Here is a 21635-nt window from a genome sequence, read left to right as displayed (position 1 = left end):
ATTTGCTTGCAAAATCTGAAGCTGCTTCTGGCAAAAAATTACATAGAATGCTCTCAAACATATAAATGAACAATTAGAGTCTGGTTTTTACTACAACAATGACAGAAAAACTTAACATAACAAAAAAAAAAACTAGAAACTGAATGATTGGTTCCAAGTTTAAATGCTTCAGTGATAAGAAAAATATTGACTTGTTGAGAGCATAGTGTTGCATCTCACCAAACTGCTCTACATTCAGTTCTCATGTGATCTCAAATGATGTTGAAAGCGTATCCAGTTTCTGTTGATTTTTTCTTCACACTTCACATTGAGATGGTACTACCCTCTGGTTGTGGCGAGTGAAGGAACATCAATAGGGCACAAGACATGCTGAAATGGAACCCAGCAGACATCTGATTGTTGTGGCCAATGGAAGGAGCGAGACGGACCATTTGGGTGCATAAAATACACTGAAACATCTTCATTATTCCTGTCAACATCCTTAACTACAGCAATGTACCATTTTTGATCGTACACAACAAATATGATTTGGCCTTCTGTTACATGAAGTTGTGATGAAACATCTTGAGCACCAGACTGTACAGATACCACTAGAGAAAATTCAATGTCACTGCTATTCCTTTTCATGCCCAGTTTGTTTGAGGCAAGTGGCTTAAAATAATGAAATCCACGGGTTCCTTCAATTGTGGATGCTTCCTTAAATCGATCACTGAGACCTGTTCTTAATTCATCTAGATCTTTTCTAAATAGTTGAAGAAATGAGATTGTGGGAAGTTTTTCTTTGCAGTGAGTCATCATTGCAGAAACAGTTGTTATTTGATTTTCTAATGGTCGTCTAAGACTTTCCATTGCAGTTGACCGTTTTACAGTGCCACCAATTCCGTCACAAGGGGATGTTCCGTGACTAGTGGCAAAAAAAGACCAAGCTGCTTGCACACCAAAATCAACTTCATGTTTTGATAAATTATAAAATGACTTGCAATTCTTGTACTGTGCAGCACAGTCATCAGTAAAGTATTCTACATAATGCAAATTCGGAATTTTTGTTTCCAGCAACTCAATGGTTTTCTTTTGAATCAAGTACACCATCACAACATCTTGTTGCAACTCTTCTGAAAGAAAACATATGGATGTGTGATGCAATTCGTCATTTTCTTTGTAGTAGCACACTACTGGGTGGACAGTGCAGGTCTGGTGAGTCCAGTGGTAACCTTGTGCCTCATCTTGCACATGAAATGAAAAATTGAGGCCATCTTTTAATAGTGAAGCAACGTGCATTAAATCACTGACCTGTGGCTTGTGCTCAACACTAACCATATTCGGTGCGTCGCCATTAGACACATCTAATGCACTTTCGACCGGTAACGGTTCTTGCATAGCTAGCGTTTCCAAAGCAGTCTTCGATTTCAATTCTTGCCGCAACGGTGATTTTGGCATTTCCTTCACATGTTCCTCGATTCGACAAGGAACCGATGTCGTAGAAACGTCATCCAAATTCAGCGCGTCGCGCATTCCATTGAACGACCGACGCTCCCAGATATCAGCTTCGATCGCTGCAGCTCGTACTTCGTGTTCCGCTTCTAACAGCTCAAATTCGTCACGCTTACGTTGTTCAGAATCTTCCAGTTCTTCGCGCTTGCGACGTTCTGCCTCTTCGAGTTGCAACTTCGCTCGCTGTTTTTCCTGGAGCTGTTTTTTCTTCAGAACAGCCAGTTCTTTCCTTACAACAGCTTCGGTGCGTTTCGTACTTGAACGGGAACTGGCAATCGATGATCGCACAGTAGCTGACTTTGACGCATGGGAATTGTGACTTCGCTTTGACTTCACGGTAACATTATCGTCGTGATTCTCTTCAATGCCAGACAGCCACTCGTCGATGCGAATTTCGAATTCTTCTTTGCCCTCGCGTAAGCCGCTAAGCTCCTCCTTAGCCTTAGAATTGGCATTATTACGTTTCGAAGCACTGACGTAATCAAAGTGCTTGTCGACGTACTCTTCAAAAGTTGAAAAGATTTGCTTCTGCTTCTGCTTTTGCTTCTGCTTCAGCATTTCAACATTCTGTTTGTTGATCATTAATTCTTCTGCTTCTCGGTAGAGAGAATTGAGTTTCTCCACTATCGCTTTCAGCGATGTCTTCGTCACAACCATGTTGTAATATGTAGAAACGTCTTCTTCAATCGAAACTTCAGGTCGTCGTATGTCCCAAAGTTGAGAACTTTAATGTAGCGACCGTAATTTATTCATAAATCTGTGCAGCCTGGATCTGCACCGACCGCCGCACTAGGGGGTTTCCTAATTTGTCTTGAACGCAACACTGCCTGCCTGACGGATACAAAATTCCTCCTCTGTTGCACAACAGCATTGGTTCTCTGTTAAATGAACAGAAACATGTCACAATCGGCAATAATACGCACATTCAATATGGCCGATAAACTTACACTTAGGAATATGTCACATTAAGAAAGTCAATAGCTCTTAACTCATACACAAATATTATCATGACATTTAACTAATATACAATTTACACATTCAATTACGTACCAACTTGTTAGGAGTCCAGGACTGAATTACAGGCACTTTGACGGACTACGACGTTTCAGCATTTCAATTACTTAAACTTTCATGTTTTTACAGCTACACATAAAACACTAACGTTAGAACAAAACATTTCCAAAATTAAATTGGATCAACTATGAACTGCGACAACTAAACTGCTGCTTACAGCACAGAAAGGAACTGTAAAACGTGGTCAGCACAAGATTGCGACAATAATGACATCACACGCATTGTTACGTTTGGAGATTTCTAACCAATCATGGCAGGCGCCTTGTTACGTCATAGTCAATGAAGTCAGGTCACTGACATGAACTAGAAACAGGGAAAGAAAACACATACCGTATTTACTCGATTGTAAGCCGCCCTCGTTTATAAGCCGCCCTCGATTGTAAGCCGCATGTTGAGGTGTTAAAAAAAATAATGTAAGCCGCCCTCGATTGTAAGCCGCACCCTGGAATTTTAAATACGATTGTTTCTTAATACATCTTTCTGTTGTTATCTGGTATGACTATTTGCCCATATCTGTTAGCTACGTTGATAACTGTACCCAACAGAGCGTATATCGACGTATAATCTGTACACGCATAAATGTTTTAAACCCCAAATAATTGAAAAATTTGGAGTGTAGAAATAATTTCGGCATAAAATTAAAATATAAGCAGCCCTCGATTGTAAGCCGCCCTCGATTATTAGCCGCACAAACGGCAGCTAAAAAACAATATAAGCCGCGGCTTACAATCGAGCAAATACGGTACAAGTAATTTCTCGCTGTAACACGGTGATTATAATGTGGTGTGTTCTTTGACCAAGCGAAATAAACTCTACTCAACTTATAATCTGCTCACGACATTATACAACTCTGAGTTTTTGAAAAATCTTGTTTTACAGGAAACAATCAATTTTAGGCATTTATGTGGATAATGGAAAGAGATTTCAGTCAATGTGATGGGATTGACATAATTGAACAAATCCAAATTAAGTCAACATGCTCTTTAGCTGCATGTTTAGTTGACTCACATGTTTTCTACACAAGGAAAGGTTGTATTATAACATTAAATTGTAGTCTTTTATGAAATATTGACTAATGTAATGAAACAAGTCAAAAAAACAAAAACAGCATGTTAGTAATAACACTGTGGATAAGATTTTAAAGATTTAAAAATCTTTTCTGGTAAGTTTCGAGTAAATCATAAAGTTAAGAATGTAAGATTATTTAGCAGTTTAGCTTAAATGTTACGTAAAAAGTATAAATCTGTGTAAGAATTTTGTAAAACTAATGAAACCTATCATTTGACTAGAATTAGAAATACCTTGTAATTTTTTTCATGTACTTTTATTTATGAGTTCTTGTACTTTTTTCATTCAAAAAAACAAACAATATATTATTGGTATTGTTGTTTATTTATTGCCACAACAAATGCACAAGTAGCCTATTCCAATTTTCCAAAATCGGAACCACAGCATCTTAAACAATTCTGCCTGATTGTCAGGGCACAGAACCTTGTTCACTAATAAAATATTTTGCATTAAAATTTGATACATCTGATGCTATACATAAAGATCTGTGACCAATCATTTCACAGGGCAAAGTTTTCTCACAGAGGTGTAGTGATCGAATGTTTATGTTCGCTGATTCGCTGATGAGTCTCAAGGTTATAATCGCGTCACTACAAATTAAAGAGGTATATCACCGTCCTTAACCTCCCAAGCTCCTGGGCTTGTCAGGACAGAGTCCTGGAAACTCCACACACGTGTCTTGCACTTCGGTTCGTTTGTTTATTACTTATTCAAATAAAATGTTATTCAACTTATTCAAATAGAACTTATTCAAATAGAATTTTTGAGAAACAAAACAAATCGTTAGAAATTAATAGTAACTTAATAAAGTTTACATATAAATTCAAGTTTAACTAGCAACCAACACATTATACTCCAATGCAAGTAATTGAACAGTAAGCCAAACGAGTTAACTGTGGTAGGACTAAAACTGTTATGAGCTATTACATCAGCGGTGCGTTACATAAATTCATAACACGTGACATTAACTGTACAACTATATACTTTTGCCGTTGGCTCTTGCACATTTTCTCACACACAAAACAGCGACTAATTCACCGCACAAGACAAAACATACGATTAAAGCGGGTAAACACCAGAAAGCAAAGTCGATCAACCTCCTAATTTAACTGCAACAGGGAATATTATCAAAGTTCGAGCATTTTAGCAAGTACAACGAGCCAATTTTGCAAACAACCACTGCAAAGCTTGCACAAATTATGACGCAATCGCTACAGAGGCATTTTCTGATCTCCATTTTCCAAATATAAGGTTTCAGTGCTATCTTCAAAATCAATCATATTTGGTTCAACATAGCAAAGAGATACTTTGGCACTAAAAAAAGTATGCAGGACAGTAGATGTCTTTGTTATTTTGTCTGCAGTATCAAGTTTTACCAGTTAGGGCTGATGGGAAAGCCATTTTGGGAAACTAGCAAATATGTTCATAGTTATCTGGTTGAAGTGCTGTCCAGATTGACCACATGTTTGTGATGCAATTATAAACAGTTCATTTATGTGTTCAAAAGGAAAATGCAATTGTGGTAAATCGGACTCTATTGGCAATACCAAGTTGTAAAACATACATCTCCTGGTTATATTGGTTCTCTTGTTGGGGTGTGTATCTTTGTCGTATCTTGGACTACTTGAACAAAAGCTCACCCAACACCCCCACTGTCGTTCGACATTATGTGCAAAAAAACTTAGCTTGTGGAGTATGTGCATCTCCCTCAGAATTTTGTGATATTCACCTGTGGATTCTCTAAACCACTGGTTCTTAACCTTTTTGTAGTCACGGACCCCTTTTAAGAATTTTGTAAGTCTGCAGAACCCAACGCAATTTACCATAAGTCTTTATTTGTTTCACGTTTGTTGCATTATACCCTGTCATGCTTTTGAAGCATTTAAATCCACCTTCACAGTCCTTTAAAATCAATGACGTTTCTATATTGTAGTGGCCAACGCATCGAATTGATAATATTTCTGGTATATATAACTTCACAAATCACTTGTCCTATAAAGTCTATTGTCCATGTGTGTTATGATGTCACAATAGGGAAGACAATCACAAAAAGTAATTGTTCTTGGCATAATTAAGGTGTAATAAACAGCGTGCACTCGTATGCAGGATTGTAAAAGTGGTTGAGAAACTTATAAATATTCTTCTGTTGGTTAATGATACTTAACATATTTCCCTCCATGGACCCCCTGAAACCATCTCACGAACCCCAGGTTAAGAACCACTGCTCTAAACTATATCATGCTTCCCACCTTGTTTGCTTTTATGAAAAATTGGACGCATTAATTGCTGTTTTTGGTGACAATTCACAAAGAACTAATAATTTACAGTTATACACGCTTTTTCGTACCCCCAAGCTTTTAGTGGCACAAAATTTCACAGAGGCTGATCGCTTTTTAAATATTATTCTTAAAATGTGAAAAAAAAAATTGTTTGTGTGGTAATGAATGATTATCTGTATAGTAAAGTTGTAAGCTATAAAAACGTTTATTTAGTAAACTTATATACGCCCCGATAATCGTAGTGTATACGGAAGGGGTCGCAAAAGTAAGGCCCGTGCTCATACGCAGTCTACCAAAAATGTTGAGGGTTAGGACTATTGGGGTCCGGTGAGGTTTTGGACTTAAATTCTCACAAGCGTTGGGGGTGGTACTAAACACCGCACGTTAACGCTTGTAAAAAAATTGTGCAAAAAGGTCATCTAAGATTGAATTATAATGTTACTGATTTTACAAACCCTCACCCCGACCCCAATAGATTTTTTAAAGTTACGACACAATAATTCATTTGAAAAGATTCCCAAATTTGACTAATGTCGTGGAGATCACAAATGGTGATGGGAGCTCACAAAAGGTGAGTGTGGCGCACAGTGTGTAAACACGACTGGGATAGAAACGTTGGAGGAACCAGTCGAGGAGATGCTAAAAAAACTAATCAACCGTAAACTATGTAAATATAGCCTTGGATTGTTTCCAATGTATGACTGTGCAAATAGGCTATATCTTAGCGTATTTGTGTCTACGACTTGTTTTACTGAGAAAATAAACTCAGCCCAAAACTGAAAGTTTCATTGCTTCACAATGTTCAAAAAGTATAATTACTAAAATTCCTGTGTATTAAGCACCCTTGTGGTTGCTTAAGTTTGTCGCGGTATTTTATAAATCTCAAAAACAGATGTCATTTAAAAAAGTGAAACAACATTGTAATTTTATTGTATATCGGTAAATTGTTACCTCAAAGTGCGAAATTGCGCTTGCAGTTTAAGTTTAACCATCAATAAAGTCCATCACCGCTAAAATCATTTTACACAGTGTGTAAAAGTCACAAGGTACAAAACAAAAATGACTACCACAAACCAATCTAAACTTTTTACAATACAAATCATAATTACTTTCTGTCCACATTTTTTTACATTGCAAATATAGGTTCGCTTACAAAATGTAGGCTATTTATTAGGGTTTTTGGGTCGCATATCCAACGGGCGGATATTGTGGATTTTGCTGCTGTGCGACGTATTGTTGCTGTTGAGGGACCATCACATGTTGGTCTGCGTTCACCACTGTGGTTGCAGTGGTCACTACAGTTTCTCGCTTACCGTAAGCAGCTGAAAAAAAAACAAAGTTTAACTTTGCATACGTCTCTTCTAAGTATTATAACAAATTCGCTCAATTATTTTCTATAACAACCGATCTGAAAAATTTTGCATCAACTTAAAATTGACAAATGTTAAACTTATTTGTTTAAAATCGATCCATGTCAAGGTTCTATAGCAAATCAGGAGTGGTGCCAATTAAGTATGCGATCAGAAAATCATACATCTAATATCGATATACCTATTGGATGAGTGCTAACTATATATAAGTCACCGCAGTAGCTTGAATTTTAGATGTGTCAATCGCTACATAATCTACAAATCTTTAAAATAGCCATTTGGATAAAATTTCACATTAGTCATAAACATAACAATATGTATCGATTTACCACAGTATCATGTGTGGGTTTATTTTTGAACTTGTGTTTCAAAGTTTGTGCAATGGAAAAGCGAAGAATTTTTTGTCAAAATTTCAAAATCTTATTATTTTTTGTTTTTGCGATATCGGCGTTGTGAATTAAATTTTGGTGTTCTCTGCTGGGATTTAGGAAGTGTTAATAAACTTAATCACTGATGGACAGGTTAGGTCTGAAACAACGACAGCGGAACATTAAACTGCAGTACTGACCCCCTACAGCGACTTCCAGTTCGTTGTGTCAAGTGTATAATTTAATCTTATTTAACTTGGACCTTGACACGTCAAATATTTGATAAATGTCCCGTATGACTTTGTAAATACAACTTGCCACCCAGACCTAACATACCCTTATCATAATAATTTACAAACATTTGTAAATTTAATTTACAAACATTATAACTGACGTAGGTGAAGGCCTACATATTAGGGGGTGGCTGTTTTTTCCCACAGTAATGTCGAAACATTTGAAAATTTAACATGCCACATGACCAACTTTAACCGGGTCATAAGTTGTGAAAATATGGTAAAAAAGGAGACACATGAGCCAAAGTGCAAAGTCAGGCCCGAATCAATCATGTTTAATTTACTATCGTAAAAGCTATCGTTACGAAATCCGAAACCAAAATCCCCAGCATGAATAACATTACGCTTTCCATCAGAATTAAGCTTATGAATAGGTTATTCCTAAACCTAGATTTATTGATGAACTTATAGTTGGTATAACCGGTCAAAAATCTACAGACAAATTCAAATTTATAGTTACCTGCCGCTGAGATAAAAGCAATACCCCACATAATGCTCCACACCCATCCAATTAGAAAGATGAATAAGGTTAAAATTTGCAACCATCCCACCCAGAAATTGAGACAGAACGTTCCAAATTTTCCACCTCCTGATTGCCCCAAGTTAGCGCAGCAAAACACCGTGAATGATGCTATGATTGTACCTGTTCATAATAAGAAGGTTAGGAAAAAATAGAAAGGATTAGCCCAGTGGTGGGATTCAAACTTTTTGTCAGCCGGCTCTATCACAATAGTCATATTTTTCAGTTGGTTCTGTTACGAAAAGTCCATTGACAGTAATCAGCAATGCTAACCGGTTCGCTGATCTCACAAAATTTCTTGAGACGGTTCCATAGAACCGGTGCGAACCGGCTGAATCCCACCACTGGATAAGCCATTTGCTGGTTGTGTAAAAACGGACTTATGCAGGCCATAGTACCTTTGGAAATGTTATTGTGAAAGTAATTTTACGATTAAATATTGTTTGCTTAAAGTGGTCGTATTCCATTTATTTTCATTCTGTTGCGAAACACATAAGTAATATGTTACTTTGCAACTAAAAATGCTCTCACGCATACACACTATAATTAAAAGAAGCAGTAAATCATTTCAAACCAAATTTTTAGGCTATACTCCACCTTTTTGATTGGCTTTTACGTTAAATAAAGAAACACATAAAATCTTTCAACAACAACCTTTTAGCATCAAAATACCGTTTTGTGGACCCATATCCAGTCAATACTTACCAATACCAGGCAACACAACGTTGACAATGCACAATACTATTGCACAAGCCATCGGCATAACTGGAATAGCAGATTGCATGCTGGCATATGCTCCAGGGTTCGAAGTGGTTTGGGTCACATACGTCACTTGCTGAGGGGGCGGCTGGGGCTGATTTGGGGCACCACCACCGTAGAACACCTGGGTAACGGGTTGCTGGAACGTCGGAGCCGCTTGCGGCATTTGACCAGCAACAGGCATCTAAAAATCATTACCAAGAAAAATGTTAATTTCGGTAAAAAGGATATCTAAAAAACTAAACGTTGAATAAACCTTAAAAAGCATTTAAATTACATACTTGATGAAGGTTTTGGCTGAACTAAATAGTAATTTATGTAATTAGCCAAGGTGAACACAGTTGGCTTGATTCGGTATAACGCCCTCAATTGCATGGCCTGGTGTAATATGATTTAAGTGACTATAGTGTTTTCCTTTAAAAATGGAAACGTTTTCGGCTATTAAATTGAAAAGATCAGAGCTTCGCTTATTGCGGATAAAATGCAACTATTAAAAAATCTTTGGGTAAAGTTAAGTTAGCAAATGTATCAAATCGCCGCTAGCTTGTCTTTCCAATTGATCTAAATTAACTTGGTCTTTAACATTTACTTACACCAGTTGGAGCACTCGCATATGGTGCTTGTGGTGGGGCCTGCGAATATGCCGGTGGTTCCATGGCTTTTTCGTTTGGGTATTCCATTTTTTTCTTGCGATGGTCAGCAGGTTTATCAAAATTTGTTTACCAAACCTAAGTAAAAACCTGACAACTTTAGTACAGTAAAAAAGTATTTTTGTCGTATGCACCGAAGACACTCTATTTTAAGCTATTTTGTTGAACAACTCCATTTTTTGAAATCTTTTCTGAATATTTTTGTACATCTCTGTTTCTTTGTAATCTTTGTAACACTTACTGAACTGGATGTAACTTCATAAAAAACGTCCATCCTTAAATTTTAAAGATAAACTGTCGTTGATTGTACTCACTAAATGCAAAAAGATCGATTCAAAGGAGTGCTACGCTGCCAAAAGCATGTATTTTTAAGATCTCATGGTTATGCTATTCATCTTGAATTTTTTTCTCCGTCTAAGTCAGTGGTTCCCAACCTTTTTTGTTACATTCCTCCCTTTGCAAGTTTTCGAACTATTCATTCCTCCTCATAAGACGACAAACAAATATAACACAAAGATATAGCAATTGGAAACAGACCTTATAATTAGGGATGTTCAGTTTAGAATCCTTTACAACCGGTAACAAGTGTGAACCGGGTCCAAATTATAATGGACATAATAATGCATATACAAAAATATTCTGTAACATTTCCAATGTAAATTTTTTTGTACAGTTTCTATGAAATTCCTCCCCTGAACTCATAAAATTCTTCCCTATGGAGGAATTCCTCCCCGGTTGGGAACCACTGGTCTAAGTTGATACTGGCTTCGTCAGTCCACTGTACAGCATTGGGCTCTTAGTCGTTTACCGTAGCCAAGCAGTGGAAAAATATTAACTAATCTTTGGTGAGCATACTTGTTTTAGCGGTGACGTAGAGTCACGCACGGCTCGTGATAGCTTTATTGTTTGACAAATAACGTCACATATCAAAAAGCTCTAACTGCGCAATACGACCGATATATAATAAAAATAAAGATCATTTTCTTATTGACAATACAGTACTTTAAAATAGAATCTCCCAGCTCGTTACCGGGTGAAAACTGCAATGAACGTTATGCTTATTATTTGAATAAGATAGCGATGATACGGCATAGGAAAAATATATTTATCTTGAATTCATAAGGATGAATGACTCGATGTTTGATAAATTTGAATCCATTTCCTTATTGGTATTCTGTTCTTGGGTTTGAACCAAGATAGAGTTGTAAGTCGGGCCTGGCTTTTCAAATCGTGTTCCAGTTCAGGCCATTTGTTTCATAGCTTTGGGCCTGATTCGGGTTTTGTATTTTAAAATTCAGGTTCGGTTTGTACATTCAGGTTCGATTTCAATTTTAAACCCAATTACAACACAAGCTGATTTAGAATAACTCACAAAACTTGATTCTTGTGTACATAATAAACTTATTCCGTCATTTGAGTTAAATTTTGATCCCAAAGATTTAATGAAGTTGCCAATATGGAAAAAAATTCATCACACAGTTAGTGAACAATACATTTTTACCCTTGATTAAAGCAGTAATGAATACTTTGAATTCCGCTATTTTGTTTGAGAAAACGTTAAATCCATTTTAATTGGTGCTTATCACAGCAATGTGAGTCATTTTGCAAATAAGTTTATAGCCTCTTTACTCACTAACCCTGTTACAAAGTCAGGGTAATTTAAAACTTACCCGAAAAACCACACTAAGTCAACAAAGAGCTCTGACATTGAACAAACACTTTCGATACTTGATCGATCTCAATTTTATAGTTAGCAATCCCAGTGCTCAAGATTTGGAAAAAGTCTTTAAAAGCACAATATTAAAAGCAAAGTAGCGCACAATTATTCCCTCTATTTTTAAAACACAAAACAGAGTGAAATCTTAAGAAAATTATTTTTGTTTTTCTTATTTCTTGTGTTTGTTTGTGCTGATAATCATCAGAGATAACACGACGCGTATAGGAGATATTTTTGTCTGAGGCAGGATGCAGTATTGATTTGAACGGAACCGACAAGGATTTTGTCTACTGACTTATTTCATTTCTAGTACGGTATTTGTTCAGAAAGGATTGATATAACTTGATGTAATTCAGTGGTTCTCAAATGGTGGTCCATGCATGATGCCTTTTTTGGTGGTCCACAGGACATCCACTAAATTTAGTAATAAACTAGAGATGATTAGGCTGCATGTTGAAAGATTACCAAAATGTTAGCTGTTAATAAATGTATCTCACTTCTTGAAAATCGGTTTTAAAGAAGTATGTTTCAAGTCCAAATGGTTGTTTTGTATGCGTACTTCAATCTTGCTCATAAACTGGGCAGGTGGTCCCTGGCTTGAAACGAGTTGAAAACCACTGATTTAATTAGTCTGATGATACTGCTGTTTACCTGGGTTTGATACAGAATCGAAATGCAGCCCAAAGTGAAAAAAGCAATACATCCACTATGTTGGGTAGTTTGAGGCAAATCTACGCCCCGTAGTAATTTAAAGTTGGCTCACATGTAAATTTGGCAGATTCTTAACGCTGTAAAAAAACATCTCAACAACAAGTATTGCTCATCCAGCAGTTTTTAAAACAGTGTAAGTTTTGCATTTTGTAGCTTTTTTTGCAAGATATGTCATTATCCTGATGAAGGCGTCTTGTATAGGACGTCGAAACGTCGTTTCTTTACAATAAAACTGCTGGATGAGCAATTCTTGGTTACACATTATGCCTGGCAACAATGGCCCATTTCATGAACAAACAACAACATCTTTAAGGTTGCGGCTGCTGCGTCTTATGTTCCTTTTTATGTACAAATGTTTGCATTGGCGTATTTACGACCACGACATTTTTGCAGCCGCTGGTGTAGTGTTTCTGTACTGCTTTTGTCATGCCCGGTTTCAAAATTAATACAATACAACACAATGTTGCGTGTTTTTTTTGCGCTGTAATGTTCTCATTTGTATTTTGGAAACGCTGGTGACACAACATATGCACATTTAGCGTACCACCTCAAACAAACCACAACAAAAACACCGACAAGACAAAACCCAAATTATTTTGAACTAAAATAATGGAACTTAGTGAGCTTCGGTGCAAAACCAACATGCGATCACACAAAACGACAAAAATCGATGGGCTTTAGAAAAAGCTTCCAAATTTGTTTCAAAAAGTTCGCAAAGACAAACATGTGTTAATAACGCAAACAGTCGCGATACAACGAAAATTTGATGGAATCCAATGAGGATTGTGTTTTTTAAGTACTTTTTGTTGCCTTAGAACCAAAACGCGATAAAACGAACTTTTGTTTAAGCCTGCAAGCCATATTAGGGACTCATGTTAACCAAATAAATTACATACCATTGATATTTGAACAAAACCCGGTTCAAATTAATGTTGGCGAATGCCAAAATTGTTATCATGTCTGAAAGTGAAACCAAACACCTAAAAGGCTGATAGATCTGATGTCCAAATTAACAGCGAAAAATCGTCGTGTTTACTTCATATTAGTTAAGCAGTACGTCAAATAAGCAGTCAGCTATATAGAAATGAGAATAGAACACTACAACCGCAATAGCCCTCTTTGATACCATTCCACACATACAAGCAAGAAATTAACAATTCGCAATAAGTGTTTTCAATTGCACCCAAACACAACGTATGTCTGTCAAACAAGTCACATGACCCCAAAACATCCGACGTTCGTCATGTGAAAGGACCAATTTCGCTGTTCATATCCATCCGAACCTCTTGGTTCATCTGTGACGCAATATCCGCTTCGATGACGTCAAGCCTGACGTCATACAACTGATCCAGGCCGAGGTAGGAATCTGATACGAGCCAAAGCGTAAGAACAGTTCTGTAACAAAGGGAATGTTTTTTATTTTATTCTTTATACTGCCACCTTGGCATTTTTAGGCAAGTTTGGGGAATCCTTTGTTCATGGCAAAACAGTTCAACAAAGGAAAGGCTACATCATAGAAAAACCACAATTTAGCAGGCAGTTTATCGTAAAGTATACTTAAATTGATCACTTGCACATCTGACTGCTGAACTTGTTTGCAATGAGCATGCCTTTGAGTTTTCTATTTTATTGCAAGTCCGTTTATTATTATTTTTTACTTAGGGTGTTGGTGCCCTATTCAACCCATCAGATTTCACCAAGGCCGTTTAAGTTTCTTGCTTAGAGAACTCAAGTGCCTGAGACGGGATTAGAACTCACAACCTTATGATCGAAATGCGGTTTCGCTAACCACTAGAGTGACATACTGGTATGAATTAAGTTTCCATCTTAAATTTAAAGTGACTATTTCGCTGAAATAAAACATAAATAAAGTATGAGATACGATTACTTCTACTAACTCTGATACGAATTAAACTTTCGGTCCTTTGTTTTCATTTCACCAGTCATCGTTTGAAATATAAACAAATCTCACCTTCCGACAGATTTCGGAGTCCAAAAAGAAATCTTCTCGCATGAGTGGCTCTTGAGCGTGCTGATACGCTTGAGTGCCCTTAATTCCCGTCGCTCCCGGTCAGCGAGAACTAGAAACCAACCTTCTAATTTCGGTTTAGGAAATCGTGGCGACAAAGACTTGTCGTTTCCCCTCTGTAAAAAATAAATTGACTAAAAAGGGCTGCCTCATGAGACCCGAATAAATTGAATTAAGTGGCCCAGTAGACCCGGATAAATTGACTCAAAAAATCAGACGCATTAGACCTTGATAAATATACTCAATATACTCAAATAAAACGTCTTAGGAGGTCCAGATAACTAACTCATTAGACCCGAATAAGTAAACTGGGCAGACTAACATAAATCACCAAGACACCTGCATCACAAAACTTCAAAGTTGCAACATTTAAACAAAAGGTACGGCAAAGTCATTTGGAATAATTTTTCACAGAAGTTGGTATTTTTTTAAAGTTGAAACTTACGTTATTTTTTGCATTTAACCGCCGTAAATTCACACTGAGAAAATATTCTTGATCGGCGTGCACCGTAAGCCATGACGAAGAGTCGCGGATGTCACATTCTGAAAAAACATATTTAACATTTTTTTTAACAACCTGTAAATGCATTTTTTGCACCTAAACGACAAAGGTTTCACGTTTGCATAAAGTTTCGTTGTCTAGCAGCATATAAAGTAAACCTCGGTTTAACCGGATTCGGTTATTTCGGATCTTTGCCTATTTCCGACAAATCTTGACGTATAAATTGTTTTGTAATGCGGTAAAGCTTTAACTAATAGACATCGGTTAATCTGGATCTTCGCCTGATCTAGATAAAAAATTTTGAGGCAAATCGATCCGGATTATCCGAGATTTACTGTAGTTTTTGATCGTTTTTTGAAATGCACACAATTGAATACAGTAACTATAGCATATAAATTACTTACGAAAAGTGGCTGGTACTTTGCGTTGCTCCTCTTTATCTGTATTTGAAGCCCACCAACCCTTCACACTTAACTGAACATCCACTACAGGTAGTCTTGATAGATGGTCGCACACCTTGAATTATAACGACACGATTAAAAAAATATGTTAGCCTTCCGCATAATTTGTAAAATTACAGCAATTTTTGAGTTGAAGAAGGTCATTGTTTACTTCTTCGTAGACACACCGACAGTGCGACCACCCTTTAGTAGTTGTATCTGATATAAGACTCAGACTTTTTTTTAAATATTTGCCCGGCTAACAACGTATTTTAAGAGCAAGTTTGAGAGCCCCTAAACTCGGCCATCTTGCTTAATCAGTACGATATATTTTTTGTTCCTCAAACGGCATCAACGGTATTTTTAAATTTTTTGGTTTTAACACGCTACAAGCCTTTGCCTGAAAAACTGCACATGTGCTCTAACCATTTCGTTTTATGAGGTGCTTAATTTACCAAAATAAGATGCGATATAATCTAGTAACAGTTGGTGATTTACCATTGACTTGGAGTACAATTTGTAATTACCTTCTTAACCTCATTGCTGTTGAAAGTTTGGGAAAGAATTCGTTCCACAACTTTTGGCTGCTTCTGATAAACTGACATCAACTCCGGCAGCTGCTTCACCGACTTTTTGCCAAAACGAATATCTCTACAAAGTTAATAGCAGCTGAAAAAGTTAGCAAACAGTCGTAATCGTAACTTGAACAATTGTCTGTTGTAATTTTTTGTGCTCAGAATAGTGTTAATTAACCGCATATAAGTCTGGACAAGAGATGTAAGTCTAACCATATTTGGGGGCTTCGGTCTAAGTTTAAATGAAACAGGCTTAAATTTAATTCGACTTTAAACACGTCTATATTCATAACGGCATTTAGTAAAATAGATCAGTGTCGGTCCGCTTGCAACTCGGGTACAGGCAATTATAAGCATAAACAATAAAAAAGTAAGAAAAAAATTATAGTTCAAACGAATTCGGTTATTTACATAATCCACTTGCCAAGCTTTTTACGAACTGAAATGTACGAAAAAACGGTATTAAACCAGTTCGTTCATATTTACCTTGTGAAAAAATAACAACTTACTTAAAAACGTGTACATTTCTCTTGTCAACGTGTGGCAAGATAAGAAAACTGCTTTCGTGAAACCAACTTGCTTGCGTCACCATTTGGATGACGTGCATACATCTAAGTGACGTAACAATCCAACCACGATCTGCGCTTGCGTCAACGAACGCCTAAAAAAAAAGTTTTGTAGGTGCAGCCTAAACCTGAAGATAAAATGACATGCTTATCCGCTTATGATTAGAAGTATGATACGTCTACACATATACTGTAATTTTCCAGCTGTACATTGTTTTTTTCCCAACAAAACAAACCTACTTTCAAACTAGCCCACTATGCTTAAAAAATGATAAACAACTTGCAAAACTACGTTTAGTGTAATCCCTCTTTTGTTTAGTGTAATCCCCCAGTTCTGCCCTCCACTGATTCTTTTTGTTTAGCACTTTAATATAAAATTCACTCACCTGCAAAACGCGAATGGCTTGATCCAGAACCGACTTCAGGTCAGTGACGTAATCAGTGGAGGGCAGAACTGTCCTACACAAGTGGGCGTACAAGAGCAACAAAGTTTTCGTGTGCGGCGAATCGTAAGTAGAAGGGTCCACCTTCACCGGTAGATCCTTTGCCAGCTCGCTAAAAACATAGGTCAATTATACGTGACGTCATGCCAGTGACGTAATAAAGGTGACGTCATACTGGTGTACACGTGATGTGTAAAAAGTGACGTCATATAGGTTTTTCGTGACGTATAAGAGGTGAGGACATACCGATGTATGCGTAACGTATGAAAAGTGACGAAACATCGATTTTACGTGACGTAAAATGGTGAGGTCAGATCGGTGAATACGTGACGTATAAAGTGACGTCATATCTAGTTTATACATGACGTATAGAAGTAGAATTTTACCTGTTCACGCTGTCTTCGTTGTGGCGGACTGGCAGCTCGTGGAATTCTTGAGCCTCCGAAAGTAGTTGGATGATATCTTCCACAGAACAGTCCGGTTTCATGTTTTCTTCCAGCATTCTGTTTTTGAATGCAATGGAATAGGTTGAAGTAATTAGCAACGAAGGAATGTATCAAAAAGTACTTTTTTTACTCCTTTAGACTTTCTTCTTTAAGTCACTTTTCGCCATTGACACATACTCATGAGAAGGCAAAAAACAGTTTTTCTGATATTTAACCCCGAGAAATTGAAAAACATTTAGTACAAACAATTGCCAAAAAAAAAAAAAGACAGCCTTATTATACACAAAAAACTAGTGATTACTACTTGTACATTGTACATTTACAAGCAAAATATCAAACAGTTGAAATCCCATCCTTTTGATATTTAGAGTACCCAATACAAAAACAAAATTACAAAGATAATATTTTCACCTCATGGTGAGATGGTTGAGGTAATAAAAAGATGCGATCTTTCCTGCTCCTGTAGCATCAAGCAAGTTTTCATCATCATAATTGATTTCCTCCAAACACCCGGAGGTTCGTAGATCGGTGACTGCCTTTTCGAGCAGTTTGGACAGGAATATATTAACGGACTCGTGATCTGTAGTAAATAAGTATTACCAGTTCAGTATCGTAAAATGTTGCAAGATTGGACATAAGGAACTGTGGGTTAAACAATGGGTAAACTGGGGCCATAAGTATGAGTGCAATTTCCGTATCTAACTATAACCGAGCGATCCTAAAACTATTTTTTCCGAGGCCCAAATATTTAGTAAAAATCGGTTCCAAACTGGTCACATATATTCGAGTTTGATACGGAATTTATAACTGTACAATCACAAGTTATTATGGGAGCTTATTTTCTTATGTTATACTCCAAGTTTAAGCAGCTCTGACGACTGATTCATGACCAATAGCTTGAGAACTACTAGTTTAGGCTATGGTGCGTATCCATTTCCACTCTTTTATGACCAATACGTAAAAAATACCTATGTCGTCAGCCAAAAAAGGCAGTGAGGGGCATTTGTCAGTATTTCACTTGCAGAGATGTTCGTCAAGAGCCAGATCTATGAGTTTTTGTTACAGAATATGAAAACAAGATGTTAACCTGTATCTTGCAGTTCGTAGTAAGTTGGATTCATGAGCAAACGACGAAAGAAATACGTCCATGTCAAATAATCCATAGCTTCCTGTATGTTAGCGATTGTGCCCGCAACTATTTCAGCATTCAGATGGTCTGACAGCACCTGTAGTTAATGATTAGGTTTCATCAAAATTACAACCAAAAGAAACATAGTATCTTTAATGCAATCAATCACAGTACGCCAGGCCCATTGAAGGCGCCATACCGAAGCCATGTCACCAATCATTTACTACGGCAAGGCGTAGGCTAGAAAAAAGAATGCTTGGTGACCGGCTGATTCGCTATGGCGCATTCAATGGGCCTCGCGTACTGTGATTTATGCATGAGCGTGCCGTGATCGCTGGTCTGCATAGACCAGCGGTTCCCAAACTGGGGTCCGCGGACCTTTAGGGGTCCGTGAAGCAATTTTGCCGGGTCCGCGAAAGGTTGACGTGCCTCTATAATCTTATTTGGCGTCAATTTGTGTCACTGAATAGGTTTAAATCAAAGTACAATTAGAGATCCACTGCCTCCATTACTATAGAATAAATAGCCTTTATTGCAGTGGTTCTTAACCTTTTTATCACGGCCGTACCCCTACGATAGGGTTGCCATACGTCAGGATTTTCCCTGACATGTCAGGGAATTTAGTGTTTAAATCTGCGTCAGGGAGAAATGGTAAAATGTACTTAAAAGTCAGGAATTTAAGGAAAATATATATATATAAGTTACTATGAATACACTGTACCAACAAAGAAAGTTTCTAGTAAACTACAACCGCGTCTATACCACGAAACGTAAAGAGGTAAACTTGCGGCGCACAGGTTAACGCACAAGGTTATTGTTTCGTTTTGCAGTGTGTGTGCGCGCGTAACAATACCTGTTTCTTACTAGTTGTCTAACAATACGCGTTAAATACGCAAATAAAAACCTGCGTCTCAAGAAAACACAGCATTCGATGCTACTTCATTTGCTTTAACTGTGTACCTCATATGCAAGGAACTAATTAACAACAAAAAGTCGAATGTCGTGAGACAATAAAACCGTTTTTACAGCGGCATTTTATTTCAAATTTGAAAAGGTCTTTGTGGCTCACAGTGTTTGTTTGTTTCTGTGTGAAATTGGTCCGAATGGCTTTTAGAGTGGTAAAGGCGACCCGTGATATATGTGCTTATTGTTTCAAGGATAGTAAGAGTAGTGAGCTTAGCCTAAAAACTAAACTGAATCCTTCGCAGAAAGTTAATTGACAAGGACCAGAGTATCTTACAACGTTTTCTCGTGTCGCCGTGCTTGTGACTTTCGAATTTTCGAAATTTATTCCATAATAAAAGTGTTTGGATCGCAAAAAAGGTTAACGCAGCGGTTCTCAAACTGGGGTCCATTAGGGAATTACTTCCACCTTTTTACGGACACCGCAAAATTATATCCGTGGTGGTATAATTTTGCGGTGACCGAGAAAAGGTGGAAGTAATTCTATATATTTATTTGGCGTCAGTTTATGAAACTGAATAAGTTTAAATCAAAGTGGAAGTGAGAATCGACCGTCTCCATTGCTAAACAATAGGCTTTATTGCATGACAACTAACAAAAATGCAATTGTTTGCGCACAATTGTAATGTTTTTGTCTTGTCTGTGATGTCAGATTTGGATCATTGTTATGCACAATTTTGCATAACTAGCTAAAATCCTGCAATCAACTTTCGTTTGTATGAAATATACATTCAAGCTTAAGGACCGCGAGCCCTCGAAATAATGGCAATTGGACCGTTTAGAAAAAATAATGAAAAAGTTTGAGAACCACTGGGAGGTTAATGTAACTGAGGTAAATTTTGTCAGGGATTGTGTATCATAAAATATGGCAACCCTACCCTACGATATTCTTCAGCCTTTGGTCGACCCCCAAAGTTAGATCCTGGGTTTTTAACCCATTCTGTTTGGTGGGTCATAATTAGTTTTTGTTCAAACGTAGTGGCAACAGTTACTGTTTGTCATTTTGTTAAATTCTGACATAATAGTACAAGCAACTTACTTTATGATTGCTTTAATTCCGGCAAGGTCCAAAAAGCCCAGATTAATATCTAGCTCTTATTTCACCAACGGCCGCCATTTACCTGCTTTTTGTTTTCAAATACTTGGTTTATATCATATATATATACCATCTAAAAGTGCCCAAAAAGTCCAGATTAATGGATTGGTGCACAGATTGAGCTGTACAGCGAGGAGATCAGTCTTAAGTGTTTATGATGTCATAATCTATATTGTGATGCTTGTGGTACCTGTTTTGTTCGCATTGTTGGCATACAGTAGGCGTACACAAAGTCTGACACATATGGTTATTAGGCTGGTAATACTCTTTTTAGTACCACAAAAACTGTTTAGAGCAGTTTAAAACACCCCTGCCTAAGTTTAACCTTCCAGTGTTTTGATATTGAGCAAATACGAATTGCCGTTTTTAGCGACTATAGACCCTAAAGTTTGACAAAAACGAGTATTTGTATTGTACTTCAAAAAAAGACCTTCGTCGAACCCCTGATTCGGCGTTGCCGAACCCCGGTTAAGAACCACTGCTTTATTGCATGACAACTATCAAGAATGCAATTGTTTGCGCACTATCGTAATGTTTTCTGTCTTTGGATCGTTGTTATGTGTAATTTTGCATACCTAACAAGCTAAAATTCTGTAAATCAACTTTCGTATTGCTAAAATACACCTTCAGGCTTAAGGTCCGCGAGTCCTCGATATAATGGCAAAGTGACCGTTTTGAAAAAAAACAATGAAAAAGTTTGAAAACCATTTGATTTTTATAGGGCCGCGAAATATCAAAATAATTGCAAAGGGTCCACCAGGCAAAATTTTTAGAAAAGTTTGGGAACCGCTGGCATAGACGCTTCAGGGCTGATCCCAGTAATGAATTTCTGTTCATCTTAACTAATGCAATTAAATTAGTGAGTCTTGCCTTACCTCTAGCAAACTCGATTCAACCGGAAAAGGTTCATACAAGAACTTTTTGTAGAAAGCTTTTTTGACGTCATGAACGAGAATGACTGCGACCGCTTTGTCGTCATACTGTGGCCGCCCAGCTCTTCCCATCATTTGCAGGACATCTAAGAAGAAAATATATGAAAATGAAAGAACTCTTTGAAATTCCAGGAAACGAAAATCAAACAACCTTAAAATGAAGAAAACCTTGACAAGATGTTGTCGAGATAGTATTTTTTTAAACCCTAATGAG

At 37.2% G+C, this 21635-nt stretch overlaps 2 protein-coding genes across 2 annotated transcripts in view; both read right to left on the bottom strand.

Moving 5' to 3' along the window:
• Positions 1-62: 62 nt before the first annotated feature.
• On the bottom strand, positions 63-2643 carry LOC145234617 (uncharacterized). The gene is made up of 2 exons (XM_080099326.1): positions 2542-2643; positions 63-2369 (listed from the first exon to the last, which is right to left on the bottom strand). Exon 2 carries the CDS (start codon positions 2146-2148, stop codon positions 319-321), a length of 1830 nt encoding a protein of 609 aa, XP_079955452.1. The 5' UTR covers positions 2149-2369; positions 2542-2643; the 3' UTR covers positions 63-318.
• A 10666-nt stretch (positions 2644-13309) lies between these two features.
• LOC145233044 (activating signal cointegrator 1 complex subunit 3-like) overlaps positions 13310-21635 on the bottom strand; it is a 30007-nt gene continuing 21681 nt past the window's right edge. The window contains exons 35-45 of the mRNA XM_080097702.1: positions 21365-21507; positions 18389-18527; positions 17713-17881; positions 17242-17358; positions 16799-16967; positions 16356-16507; positions 15799-15922; positions 15236-15347; positions 14775-14872; positions 14273-14445; positions 13310-13695 (exon numbers count right to left, since the gene is read on the bottom strand). Coding sequence (XP_079953828.1) covers positions 13542-13695; positions 14273-14445; positions 14775-14872; positions 15236-15347; positions 15799-15922; positions 16356-16507; positions 16799-16967; positions 17242-17358; positions 17713-17881; positions 18389-18527; positions 21365-21507 — 1550 coding nt within the window. The 3' untranslated portion in view covers positions 13310-13541. The remainder of the gene's footprint in view (positions 13696-14272; positions 14446-14774; positions 14873-15235; positions 15348-15798; positions 15923-16355; positions 16508-16798; positions 16968-17241; positions 17359-17712; positions 17882-18388; positions 18528-21364; positions 21508-21635) is intronic.

Source organism: Phallusia mammillata, chromosome 6, assembly GCF_965637545.1.
Source record: "Phallusia mammillata chromosome 6, kaPhaMamm4.hap1.1, whole genome shotgun sequence".
Taxonomy (NCBI): Eukaryota; Metazoa; Chordata; class Ascidiacea; order Phlebobranchia; family Ascidiidae; genus Phallusia; species Phallusia mammillata.
The sequence above is the reverse complement of the archived record's forward strand: the minus strand, read 5'-3'. Positions and strand labels throughout refer to the sequence as shown.

Excerpts from the sequence above, each read along its gene's own strand:
- LOC145234617 (XM_080099326.1), bottom strand. The coding sequence starts at position 2,148 with ATGGTTGTGACGAAGACATCGCTGAAAGCGATAGTGGAGAAACTCAAT.